Source organism: Penicillium maclennaniae, assembly GCF_028827695.1.
Source record: "Penicillium maclennaniae strain IBT 15551 chromosome Unknown utg000007l:1.0-4884863.0:1.0-4888362.0, whole genome shotgun sequence".
Classification (NCBI taxonomy): domain Eukaryota; kingdom Fungi; phylum Ascomycota; class Eurotiomycetes; order Eurotiales; family Aspergillaceae; genus Penicillium; species Penicillium maclennaniae.
In genome coordinates this window covers 4,737,509-4,751,342 of record NW_026623219.1, presented here as the reverse complement: position 1 = coordinate 4,751,342, position 13,834 = coordinate 4,737,509, and the positions used below count along the sequence as shown (strand labels likewise).

General features: G+C 39.6%; 4 protein-coding genes across 4 annotated transcripts; 1 reads left to right on the top strand and 3 right to left on the bottom strand.

The window, feature by feature from the left end:
• Positions 1-5,702: 5,702 nt before the first annotated feature.
• On the bottom strand, positions 5,703-6,111 carry N7477_008973 (uncharacterized protein; the record flags this gene model as incomplete). The annotated part of the gene is made up of 3 exons (XM_056970635.1): positions 5,703-5,705; positions 5,758-5,880; positions 5,950-6,111. The coding sequence occupies 3 exons, from the start codon at positions 6,109-6,111 to the stop codon at positions 5,703-5,705; spliced, it is 288 nt and encodes a 95-aa protein (XP_056820667.1).
• A 908-nt stretch (positions 6,112-7,019) lies between these two features.
• On the bottom strand, positions 7,020-8,000 carry N7477_008972 (uncharacterized protein; the record flags this gene model as incomplete). Its single annotated transcript, XM_056970634.1, has 4 exons — positions 7,020-7,198; positions 7,263-7,386; positions 7,472-7,887; positions 7,919-8,000. 4 exons carry the CDS (start codon positions 7,998-8,000, stop codon positions 7,020-7,022), a joined length of 801 nt encoding a protein of 266 aa, XP_056820666.1.
• Positions 8,001-8,206: 206 nt separating this feature from the next.
• Positions 8,207-8,842, bottom strand: N7477_008971 (uncharacterized protein; the record flags this gene model as incomplete). Its single annotated transcript, XM_056970633.1, has 3 exons — positions 8,207-8,542; positions 8,604-8,711; positions 8,741-8,842. 3 exons carry the CDS (start codon positions 8,840-8,842, stop codon positions 8,207-8,209), a joined length of 546 nt encoding a protein of 181 aa, XP_056820665.1.
• Positions 8,843-11,031: 2,189 nt separating this feature from the next.
• N7477_008970 (ankyrin repeat domain-containing protein) lies at positions 11,032-11,583 on the top strand (the record flags this gene model as incomplete). The annotated part of the gene is made up of 1 exon (XM_056970632.1): positions 11,032-11,583. The coding sequence occupies one exon, from the start codon at positions 11,032-11,034 to the stop codon at positions 11,581-11,583; it is 552 nt and encodes a 183-aa protein (XP_056820664.1).
• Positions 11,584-13,834: the final 2,251 nt, after the last annotated feature.

Below are 13,834 nucleotides of genomic sequence, written 5' to 3'. Positions count from 1 at the left end.
ATTTGAAACCTCATTTAAAGACAGCGCTCTTAGGAATAGACTTGTCTCGCCTATCGAGATTACCTATGCGTGAGCTGGGGTTGGAATTATCGATCTTGAAGCCTCCACACCTAGCGACGAGATGCTGGTAGTAGTCAACTAGCACCTCTGGCTTTGGAACAATTTTCCATTCCAACTTGAACAAAAAGTCAAGCTCTAGCATTGCTAACTCGGTCGTGCTGATTCCCCCTATTCGAGCATATGTCTTATTGGTCCAAAAGCTATCACTCAGGGCTTTGCTGGCGACTGTCGTACTAACAACCAGGAACCGATGGATCGACAGACTGGAAACAGTGAAAGCAGGATATAATATACAGAGCCGATCAAGGTAATAGACCATGCTAAGAAGAATCGGCGGCGATAGTTGAGCATGTGTAGTCAACCGCTGAAGGTAATCGTGCACAGAAACTTCGGGTAGGGAACAAGAGTGAAATCTAGTTCGCTGACCATGGTGTGGTGGCATCTGCTCGTTGAACTGAATCAATTCCATAATCATGCTTGAGATGAGCACCACTAAATCATAGGGCTCAGCCGATTCGTAGTGCGCAGGCAACACTTTGGCCTTAGGTTTGGAAGACCATGGTCGCCAGGACTGCATAGCCCTCAGTTTCAAGTATAATTAATCTGCTAGGGGCCCACTCGGCGAGTAGAGGTCGCATTGGTGTTTGCACTTGTTATATTCTGCGATGAGGATAGGCATAGAGGAGAGCGAGCACACAAGAAATAACGGGCACTGAGCAGAGGGTGTCATAGCAGTAATGGTATTCGTAGCTGCAGAACAATCGCCTTCAAGATCGTGGTGTGGCAAGCCCAACGATGATTTGGACTATTACTTGAAAAACGCCTTCGTACTGTTGTGCGAAGTGCTGAACAGCCCTTGTGGATATCGGTGTTATAATCCAAAGCGCATAGTAGTAGCTCACTCTAGGCCAGATGAGCAACGACCGATGAATCATCGAGCATCGTTTGCAAGTTCATGTCATAAATGGGAACCTGCGGGGGTTAGAACATGAGAGCCTGGTCTTTTGTTGGGTGTTGAGACCTTTGCTGGACAAATCGATTTCGACGTCTTAGATTGTAAATAAAAAACTCTTGGCTCTAATGCGACACGTCAGAAAAGATTGACGGGCAGAGAGAGTTTTATAAGCTAATATAAGAGTTAGGATCGCCTGGATCGCCATATTAATAATATCTTTTCTGTTCGAGAAGAGGTTAAGTTAGGGCATGCTTAAGATAACCAGTTATCTTGCAGCTGTGACATATAAGACTTTTCTAGCCTTTATGCCTTAATTTCAAGCAAATTTTCCCATATTCTATTTAATAAGTAACGTTTTGCAGATAACTAACTAACTGGTGTAGTGGGAGAACTGGTGACAGTGCATGTAGGTGACCGCACCCACGTGAATAGGTCACCGCACCTATCACGTGATTTTTTCTCGGATTTACCCCACCCGTTCGGAAGAATTTTAACCCATCCCCCTCTCTTACCTTACCATACCATCCTACCCCATCCACTTCCATACTACTTCTACTACCCACCATACTACTTTACTACCCATTTTTCTGTATTTGAAGCCCAAATTCAATATGGCAAACCTCAATGATAATGTAAGTGATGAAATATCGATGAAAAATAATGAAATATCGATAAAAAGTGATGAAAACTAACGTCATTTAGCCTACCTACAAATTCTACCTCAGCAAAACGAAACTCACTCTGGCTGGTATGTGGGACAATATGACTAAGAATGTGAGTGTTAAATCTATCAAATATATTAGTTCCGAACTAATTATACCTAATTTAGAGCGATGGTGACTGGGTTATCTTCCCTGGAGAGCTTTAGTGTCGCTTCCCGGGTTGCCTCTATCCTATAAGTCTGAATAATAGACGTTAAAACTAGTTTCTAACTAATTTAGGTCGTCTTCCAAAACACTAACAAATTGAAGCACTATATTATCCAAAAATATATAGATAATAATAATTTGATGGCTAGAGGGAAGGGTGGAAGGACTTCCGCTACTACGGTTCTTAATACTATTAGTAAGTATTTTGGAATTAAAACTAGTTTATAACTAATTTCTATTATTTTAGGTAATTTCTACTAGCCTATATATATTCGGTACGAATAATAGTATGCTAGTGATAGTGAACACCGTCCTATTCTTCCCCTTAAGCGTAATAGCAAAGTGAGTCCCTTTTAAACTAGTATTAAATTAGTTTCTAATATTAAAGAATAGATTAATATAACCAAAATACGCGAGATGCTTCATGAAATAGGCTACACTAGCTTATATATAACTTATAAAGCTAATAAGGCCGTGAAACGTAAGTTTTAACTCTCTTACCTATTTTAAATTAGTCCAAAACTAATTTATAGATTTATAGTTTATTATTATAAGACCCGCCGATCTAACTGCGATTTCTTTGATTTCTTTATAGATAAAGAGGAGGAAGAAGATAAAGGAGAAGATAAAGTATAAGAGACTGATATAGCCTAGAAGAACTAATTCTAAATTAGTTCTAGCGTTAGGATAGAGGATACTAGGAGAGAACTAGTATTAAACTAGTTCTCGAGGAACTTAATTTACTTAGTTTGTCCCTAAGGTATAGATCATAAATTAATTTCTTTAATATTATTACTTTATAATTAATAGTTTAAATTTAGTTTAAGCGTATATTAGGATAGAGGATACTAGGAGAGAAATAGTATAGAAGAGTAAGTAATTTTAAACTAGTTCCCTCGCTTAATCTGCGCTAGTTATGCCTTAACTAGCTGCCTTTCTAGTTCTATCTTAGCAAGCCTAATTTCTCGTTCTTTAGTCTTAAGCTCTAATTTCTGGCGCTTTAGTCGTCTTTCTTCTTAAGTATCTTCAATCTCTTAGCGTTTCTGCTAAATTTTAAGCTCTCGAAGGTTATTTAAATAATCTCGATTCTGTGAGTTTATTATAGCTATGCGACGGAGACTAGATCTTATTAATACACTATAGAATTAGTAAGTAAGTATTTAGAAACTAGTTCAAAATTAGTTAGATATATACCGAGACTGGCTTCGTGTAGTCGCTCTAGAGCTTAATCGCTATAGTGTAGATAACCTTAATCTTAACTGTGGTATAGCCGACCTTAACCGTCGTCTAATATTAAATATATAGCCAGAAGACGAGGCGTCAAAGAGGATTTAATCGTTAATATCAAACTGGATTTATGCTTCTCTGTGTTAAGTAGCTTTATTTTCCGCTTTTTCTCTTTTTCTAGCTTCGCGCTAAAGATTCTTTCTAAAGCGGGCTTCAATATCGTCAGCTTAATATCGGTAATAGATACTAAAGGCCTCTTAAGTCTTAAATTGATCTAGATCTTATTAATTAAGGTATAAGGACCTAGAATAACTAGTTAGTAGCTAGTTATGAATTAGTTTATAACTAATATATACTTAGTTATAGCACCGAGTAATAAATCGTAAGTTCCTAGGGCATAGGACTTATTATAGCTTTACTTAACTATATTTATATAAGGCCGGAACCTTAAGAAAAATTTAGGGCTAACACCAGAGTATACTTAGTATAGCCCTGCTGTAATAATTGGGTGTCTCTTATATCGAACCTAATATTTGAGATACGGATCTTATTCTAGTGACTAATTAGTAAATAATTAATGACTAGATTAAAACTAGTTAATTACCTTTAATAAGATCGAGAAGCCTATTATAATCATGCTCGGTTTTGCATAATAATAGCCTATTTAGGCGCTCACGGCATACTATATAGGAGCTATCTGGTCGATTTAGGTATATCTTTGATACTATTCGCATAAAGTGGATAGCGTAAAAGATTATAATCCGCGTAAGGTGCTAAGCTAGAGAACGCCTATATTCCTCGATATCTTAGTCCTAAAGGAATGTACCTAGGCCTTTATATCGGTTAGTAACTACTTAGTAATTAACTATTAATTAGTTAACTTACCAAAGATCTGCTTTAGGCATATATCACTAATAATTGCCTTAATCCCTTCCCTATAGAGGTAGTGAAACTTAATAGGTCTCCCTATTAACCTTAATATAAGTTCGAAAACCATCTGGAAGATAAACTTATATCCCGCGGAGCTCTCTTAGTCAGTAAAAATATAACAGAGTGTTATAACTAATCTATAACTAGTAAGTAATTAGTTATTTATCAGTTTAGGGTGACCTTACTTACTTTTGCTATAGTCTATAAGTATTATAGCGAAGATCACCTTATTAATATCTCCCTTTACCCGTTTATAGGATATATTAACCTCGATAGCATTAAGCGTTACTATAAATTAAAGCTGTTTCGTGAAAGCACAGAAAATAAAGGTTCCTTCCGGTATTTTATAGATCTCGCGAATATATTCTTAGAGATAATTAGTTAGTAATTAGTTAGTAATTAGTTAGTAATTAGTTTTAAACTAGTAAAGTTACCTTTAATTCAGGTTTGATCTCGATTTAATAGCGTAGGCTAGCTATACCTTTACTAAATAGGTAGCTAAGCGCTCGTTGTTTCCAGAGTAATACTGAAACCTTATCGATCTTAGCAAAGCTAGAGTAGATCTGTGATAGCGTATTATATTGATACTACTTGCAGAAATCCCGAAGCGTAGGACTGCGGAGGAATATGCCTATAACTAGTTAGTAAATAATTAAGAACTAGTTCCTAAGTAGCGAAATACTTACTGAGCTTAAGGTCCGGGTCGAGATTTTTATATATTAGATTAAGGACCTCACTAGCGATTGTCTATAGAGCTTTCGTAGGTAGCGGTGGTGGATAAGAATACCTTCCACGAGAGTAGAAGATTATATATAGGTATCTCTTAGGATTAAGCGGGATAAAGGTCTGAAAGATCACGTTATAAGAGCCATAGCTCTGGATTTTACCCTGACCCTAAGGATAGATAACGCCTATAACTAGTTAGTAACTAGATAATAACTAGTCTAAAACTATTTCTTACCGTATAATAGCCTTCTTATACCCGCCGGTTTAATCACTCCGTATATTAGTGGTCTAGACTAATAAGTAGAGGCTAGAAGCTTCTGTAGAAGTTCTATATTAAGTGATCTCTCTTTTGGTATTAAAGAAGTATAAAAATGCTCCTAATAGTTCTCTTTGGTTAAATTTGCGTAGCCTATATAATAGCTAGGCACTCTAGCTATATTCTATTAACTAGGTAGTAACTAGTTATTAACTAGTAGAAATAAGATATACTTTATAATAGTACTGGCGAAATATAGGTTAACAACCTATACGAGGGGATTTGTAAGCGGTACCCCGAAGGAATTTCTTTTGGGTTGCGTTATATAATCTAAGTAAAAGTTAGTTAGGAATTAGTAATAAACTAGTTAGCGTACCTAATACTATTACGTTATAGCTCTCTATAGCCCTCTGAAAGCGATGTCTCCGCTATTTCTCTGCGTATATTTATAATTATAGTCTATAGATTAGTATCCGCCTTTGAATAGGCTAGATAGGAGATTCTAGGATCAAGAAACTCGTAGCTCTTCACACTATTATATCTGAAGCGCTTTCGCTCTGTTTAGCAGCTAAGGAATACGGAGTGTACGTATTTTATCTCTCTATAGCCACCTATAGCGTATTATGTCTAATAATTAATTAATAACTAGTTTATAACTAGATAATAAATAGGTAATAACTTACTGACTTTATAATAGCTCGTAGCTCATTAGGTTTAGATCTATCGAGACTTACGATATAGGCAAACCCTTTATTATGAGTTTCTGGATACTCTGGGAGTAAAGGCATATACTCAATCACAGCAGCTGATACGGCGTGGGTTGGATGAAAGGTTAATAGAGTTAGAATATGAACTGGCTATAAATAAATTAGTTAATAATTAATTATGAATTAGTTTGACTTTAGTTATTGCAGATATATATTTACCTCATCCGGGTCAGGAATTGCAGCTTGAGATTCTTGCCAGTCATCAAACTCATCGACATACTCGCCTATATTATCCGTATCGGATTCAGGATCAAATTGTAGAAGCTCAGAGAGGGTACGATCCTTATACGCCCTCCAGGTATAATCTGTAGCGCGTTCCATGGTATGGAATGATGATTAAAATGGGTGGGGGAGAATCAGTGGGATATATGGGTAAATTACCGGGTTACCAGGGTATACCTAAAAAATTACATGGGTGCGATGAGCACGGGCCACAAACCTCAAATTATCACGTGATGGGTGCGGTCAGAGCTAGGCGTGGGTGCGATCACCTATGCCCTCCTGGTGACATAATGAGCCTATGTGTGGCCTCAGGCATGATTTAATGTCTGCATTGCATAGTACATCTCCAGACACACTTGGAGAGAGATAAGTCATCTACCTAATTCATTCAGGATTCACCCAATTTCTTCTATCCATGATGCAGCATTAAGATTATCCCGCACGGCCGCAACAGGGCATCAGTACGGCCTCATCCAGTATCCTCTACGCCAGACAGGCAGTGTGTGTGTGTGTGTGTGTTGTCCAGTCTACATCGCCAGACAGCCATCGAGCCGTTCCCATTTCACTGGCTAGTTAATGAAGAATTCGATGACTAAATTTGCTACATTATCAAGGGTTGTAAGTCTTGACCAAGGTCAATATGCATTATCCTGCCCGAGATATTGCTCCAAGGCTATAATTCATGCCGCAGGAAATAGCACACTTATAGCCTGCTTTTCCAAACGAAGTTCTTCCTTCCTTAGAATTCGGCGGTATTATTCTCAGGCCAATCAACAACCCCACAAGAAAATAGCGAATTATGCCTTACCAAACTAAATCCCAGTTGCTCCTCGTCTTCGAACCACAAATCCACTCCTTATGCCAAGTCTGCCTAAAGCTAGAGTCTCCAGAGTCTCAGTTTTACCACCCCAGAATTTTTTCCCTGCGTTGCCCCGCTGGATGGGTGGAATCCAGAACTGCGTCACCACAGCCCCTAAGATCATAGTAACACTGAAGATGAGAAGAGCCTAGCCATGGCGCCTGGTTTGGGCGTCACTGGGACCAGTGCCAAGTCCAGAATAAGCAGAGAATATTTCGGCGAGAATAGAGCCAAACTTGCCACTAGCAGCGCTAATGCCGTAGCACGTTGCACGATAGCGAGTAGGGAAAACTTCAGCAGGGATTATATATGTTGTTCCATTGGGTCCTGCCGGGAGATGTTCAGTATAAAATAAGACACAAAATTAAACCAGAGAAGAATAATGTCTTACCAAAATTGAACAGTAGTTGGCCAATGATGTAAAACACCACCGCGACCGGACCTTCCATTCGTACGGTGATGAACATAGTTCCCAGCGCAATGAAGAGAGCAGCCAGAGCAAGAAATCCGTACTTCTGGAGACTGACTCTATCCAATCGATATAGAAAGAAAACTAGTAAGAGACCGCTAATGCAACTACTAGTGTTGAGAATAACCAACGCGTGGGCCGAGGTTTCGAAAAAGCATATTATACACGCTAGCTCCAGGAGTGTCGTTTGTCATCCATTGCGGTACTTGTCCACGGATATTTAAAGTTCCCCATGTTTTGGCGATAAAATGCGGACTTGAAAGCCTGATACCGTAAAAGCCAAAGTCGACAAGGAGCCAAGAGAGGGATGTGCCGGCTAGGGTGCGCCAATTTCCTTCTGTCCAGAAGTACTGGATAATATCTGCACTAACTAGATGATAGTGTGAATTCAGGGTTGCAGGTTGAATGGTGATATAGTCACTTTGGGTCATCAAGAAGTGTTCATCGTCCGATGGTCTGCGGTGAGCCGGGTCGAGTGTGTCACTCTCGGCGGTTGAGAGAGGGATAGGTTCGTTGAATAATGTCATTACGTCAAACTCGGCTTTGACTGGAATTTTTTCAATTTCAGAGAGAAAAACGAGGGGTTTCAGGGATTGTAAAACGGAAACACAAAGCGATTACCCCAGGGATCACACCAATGCCGATGATCCATCTCCACATAATATCCACAGTGCGGACCAGATTAGCCTACCCTTGCCGTTTGCCGATAGCTACTACAACGAGCGAAATAAGATTTTTCGTGGTTTGCCCAAGAGGTTACATGAAGAAAACAGTGGCCATCATTCGGGCTCTATGCTTAGTTGGAGCGAATCTGATTATTAAGCGTCAGTAGGCGGGTGAAATGCAATAAAAACAATAAGGCTATCTTACTCAGACGTTATGATAGCACTGAGAGGACAGCCGGCTCCTACTCCAACCCCCACTATGAATCTCCATAAGATCAGCAATAGGTAAATACTCATGTTATCGTTGACTCCGGTCGACGCCATAACAAGGAAAACCGTTGAAAAGATGAGGACTGTCAATTCGATTCCGTAGACCCTTTTTCGGCCCTTTTTATCCGCCAGGAAACCAAACAACAGTTGACCAAAAACTGTGCCCGCTAGAGTAGCAATGTTGATACACGTAGTCTTTATGGACGAGGTCTCATCTTTCCAATAGACATAGGAAATCATAGGGAGCCCGATGTTACTTGCGAACAACTAAGGACAAGTGTCAGTCGCTTCCTCCTTGCTTGGAGTATCTAAGCAGGCTCTATCTTACTGTATAACCATCCAGGAAGAACCCAACATCAGCAACGAAGACCACGAGCCATTGATATGATTGCCGATCGATCGTCTCGTAGATCTGCCGTGCTCGCATAAAGCAATCCTACATCCTCACAGGAAAGGTGAGCTCACTGAAATTCCAGCATTCGTGTCGGAACATAGGGCGCTGCGTACCTGTTTATGATCAAAATCTTGAGCCCGGTCGGTCTTGTATAACCGTCGAAGCTTGCCCATTTTATAAAATGACTGAATCAGGTCAAGCAAAATCCAGGCAGGAGAGCAATCAGATATTCACAAATGTACCAAAGAGGAAGAGGCTCTGAATCATGCCAAACAAAATAATACAATTACATTCCAATTATAAACAAACCCCCGAGATGGAGGAAGAGAGTCTTTATAAGTTGGGCTTTGAGACCCGTAGGCAAAGGGAAGTCTAGAACTTCTACGACAGGCTCTCTCGAGCTGGATTGCTTTAGATGGTCAAAGCAGATTCTGAATGTCACTGCAGCATTCTGATTCGATCGATGGTACATTATTTCCAGAGTACATGAACCACATTGCCCTTCATCATTAACTTCTCGGACATTTACGAGAATGTGTTCTATAAGGCAAAAGTAACGCCCAAGGGAAGTGATAAGCACCTAGCTGAAGGCCACTCTAGAACGTGGCAGACTTAACCCTTCCCATGGTCGAGCATGAGGCGTTGCTCGGCAAAGATGCGTTCATTATAGCATTAAGCTTCACGCGAAAATCATCGTGTGATGAAGGTTTGGAACTTCGGCCAATTATAGACCTAGAGTGACGCTCCCTTCCGTTGGCGCCTGGACCATGAAGTGGCCTAACTATTCTTAGTAGCCTAGTCTTATTATTTAATAATATATATATAGTGTCTTTATAATCTTCCTATAGCTATAAAACTAATTTATTTATAGTTATTATTTAGTTCCGGCTTAGAATATTAGAATTATCCTAAGAGACCTATTTAATATATTATTATAATAGCGTAGCGAGCTATATATAGGTAAGATATAATAATATTATAATTTATAGTATTACTAACGTTAGTATAAGCGACCTTATTAAATATAATTCTTCGTTGATCACTATATAATAGGTATTAGAGTAAGATATATCTTAGCGTTTAAGATCCTTACTTATAATAATAGTGGTCTAATTCCCTTTCTTTAATTTTATATAAGAAGTGACTTAGTTTAATATATATTAATCTTATTTAGATAAAAATAAATATATATAGCTTTAATAGCCTCTTATATAGCTCTAAGACCTTTCGCGATAGCGCCTTAATAAGGTATTTTATTAGCTAGCCTATCTTCTCTCTTTTCTATTATTTCTTTGATCTCTCCTTAATATACTTATAGGTATTACGCTTCGCCACGGAGACTAAGCGAATAAAGTATTTCTCCGAACCTATACCTATATAATATTAGTGAACTTAGTAACGCGATATATAGCGAAGATAGGGTTCGAGAAAATAAGGCTCCTAATTACTATTTATCGAATTCTATATTAAGGTAATAAAGATAGAATATAAGAAATAGTAATCGAAAAAAAGGGAGATAAGCGTAATAAGAAATATATAGGGTTAGGTTAGTCCAAAAATACTATAGTTAGGTTAGTCTAAAATATATAGGGTTAGGTTAGTCCAAAATATATAAGGTTAGGTTAGTTTAAAATATAGGTCTAACCTTATATATTTTTGACTAAGCCGATCCTATATATTTCGGACTATATCCCCTTTAGAAATTTCGGACTAAACGCTAATCTCTTTCGGAATTTTGGACTATCTATACCCGCTAAAGAATAGTAACTTTAAACCCCCTATAAAATTCAATAAAATAGATAAAAATATTCTGATTCAATATATAATATCTAAAGCACTTTTACTTTTAGGGAAAAATATACTATAACTTAGTTTCGCTTATAAAAGCGTATTGTTTGTGCCGGTTTTTGCCTACTAGAAGGAAAAAGAAGAGAAAGTGCGCCGACAAAGCTGCGAGGAGGACGAGCGGTGTTTTATAGATGGAGGTGCCGGTTGGGGGCGGTAAAAGCGGCCAGAGGTGGCACTAAACCCGAATGGGGGTGCGGACGAGGGCACCAAAGCCGAAAGGGCAAGCAAGGGGATGGAGCAGACGGGCAGGCGATCGAGGGCGGCAGTACGGCGATAAGGTGGAGATAGTGGAACTGTTATGGGAAAGGAAGCCGGGTCAGTCGAAGAGAAGAGAGAATATGTCTGGAAAGCTTTAGCGATCGCTTATAAGGAGGGATAGGAAGGCGTGGTCAAGTTATTGCTTGATCGGGGGAACCCTTTCAAAAACATAGAAGGTAATATCTGTACCTACGCATGTGCAGCTCAACTACTTGCTTTCGGTGCCGATGTCAACGCTGGCTGTAATTATGGGTACATGCCCATCCACGGTGCTGCGCAGTGTGACGCCTCAGATGAGCTCTTCTCACTGCTTCTAGAGCACGGCGCAGAACTCGAAGACGCACGGAACGACTTCGACCGCACACCGTTAAATCGAGCCGTCTCATGTAACAGCGCTCACAGCTGTGCATTCCTCCTAGACCACGGCGCCGATATGAACCGACTGAATCGGGAGGGTGATACCCCCATGTTCGAGGCAGTGATGAAGAACTCGCATGCGTGCATTGAGCTGCTGATTTCACGGGGGGCTGACTATCGCCGGGTGAAGGGGAGGCAGACTGTGCTGCATATTGCTGCGATGAGGGGGGATCAGCGAACGTTTGAAATACTGACGGCGGCGGGCATGGAGGGTGTCAATGTCAATGCGAGAGATGGAGAGGGGAGGACCGCAATGGGGTTGCTTGCTGGACGGGTGGGGATGCCAACAGAGACTCTTGCAGCCTTCGACAAGTTGCTGGCGAGTTTGAATCCGGAGGTAGCAGAGGGAACCTGTGAGGAAGAGTTTAGTGATGCGGTGGAATACATGTAATGGACACTCCGACCAATTAATTGATATAGTATTGTATCTGCATGGTTGCGGGTGCATGCTTCCTAGATATTCCGTGATATCAACGCAATATAGAAATAAGACCATATACGTTATCAGCGCAACTTCTCGACCCTTTACTATGGCTAATTAACAGCCGTTCAACCTTATAGTGGATCGATTAGATGGAAGTGATCCTAGGAACACTAGTATGATATAGATTATGTGGCGAACTTCTTGTTCGGAATTATACTAAGACCGATAATTTATTTCCCCACTTTGCGTAGTAAGGCGTGTGAATGCTTTCGAGGCCTATATAGGGCGCGCGAGAATCTTTACCCGATTATAGTAGTGTACGATAGTCCTAGGATCGAGCTAGCCCCGGATATAGAATCGGGACAATAAGGGAATTTATGTTCGGGGTTATTAAACGGACGGCAGGACGGACCCTACATTGTAAAGGAAAGAGGGGATAGTGAATTATAGGGATAATAAGATATTCAATCACTCATATAAGTTGAAAGATTGAGAGGAAGTTACTATAGTAATGTGAGAATAGGCTATTTCCTAGCCTTCGCTCCTAGGAACTAGTACGTAATAGTAGACCTGGCACTCACCCGCTGGTGACCCTCCGGGACCTTCCACCCGTACCTCCTCTTAGCGGGTGGAGGGTCCGATTTCTAGCCCCTAAGGGTCGGGCACCTATATATCCGACCCTCCGAGGGTTACCCTTAGGGTTACCCTTAGGGTCTATAAATAGGATAAAGAGGTAGAAAACGTAACTTACTTATTTATATATAACTTATATAGATTTTAGGGGTTTTTTATATATTTATTAGTAATTTTTAATACTAAGTAGTTCTAGTTTTCTGATAGCTATTATTATTTAGCGCTATTTTATTAAGATATTATCTTTTCTAATAATTATTAAAAAAGGGTATTAAGGACTAAGAGCTATAATATAAGTAGATTCTAATAGCTATTATTATTTAGGGAGATTTTATTAAGGTATTATCTTTTTTAATAACTATTTAAAAAGGATATTAAGGACTAAGAGCTATGATATAAGTAAATTCTAATAGCTTTTAAAAATAGGCTTCTTTTATTATAATATTAGCCTTTATAAAGTTAGAGAAAAATATTATATAATTAAATTAATATATAGAATAAATAATAAATTATTAAGACCTAAATATATAATTAATATTATTATTATTATCCTTATTATAATCTATAATCTCTATCCGTTTAAGATTAGCTATTATTATATAAAACTATAAAAGGGACTCCCTATCCTAAGCCTATATATTATTTTTTTTAGTATTATTAATTAAATTAAAGGATTTATCCTAAGTTTTATTAGCCTTAGTTAACGCTATAATTTCTTAATATAAGAGATATTCTTATAAGATAAGTCGCTTCTACTTATAAAGGTTAAATCTTATTATATATATCTAAAGTATAATAGTAATAGTCCCGTAGCATACCCACACCGCTTCGGGTGTTGGTCCGCCGGGCCCAACGCAAATTTGGATCCCAACACACATCTTGAAGCTATTCACACCCATTGTTCCCTCCACACCTATAAATATCCCTTATCAAATTGATATCCAGGCGTTATTGGTATCCTACTTGGTGTCCCCGTATCTTCAACTTGGTCCGTAGCTGAATCAGGGGTTAAAAATAAGCTTGGAGGCGCCACCTTCTTCCCTTTCCGAACACTCGCCGCATGCTCCTTGTCCTTTTTTACTGAAGTCCGTCGTCTCGCATCCTTTGTGGTTATAGCACCGAATTTGCCGACATGCCTCTGTGATTTGCGAGCATTTGAAGGCATAGGCGGCAGCTGGTGCTAAATAGTAGACTTTAGAAGGCTGATCTCCTCTGCTATCTGGATAACATAGCGGGAAAGCCGATCGATCTGCTGGCTGGCATTCGGGTTAATACCCTCACGCTCAGCTATCCTAGATATCTTCCCTTATGTGCGGCGTGCCTGGGTTGCAGATATAGGCGGGGAACTGGGTAAACTAGATGATTGTTGCGGCGGTGGAGTATCCCTAGTAGGCCAATAAAGCTCTGGCGTAGGTGATCTTGCAGCCTCGAGGCGTTCAATGACTATAGCTAGATTAAAAGGATAAATGCCACGGTCTGCGAATACCTTCCGAATAGTGCGCGACTTTAATGCCTGCTCCCGTATGCCAGTGATCTCGCGGAAGAAGACGCTAATATCCTTTGCATCCCTACCCCACTGCGCGAG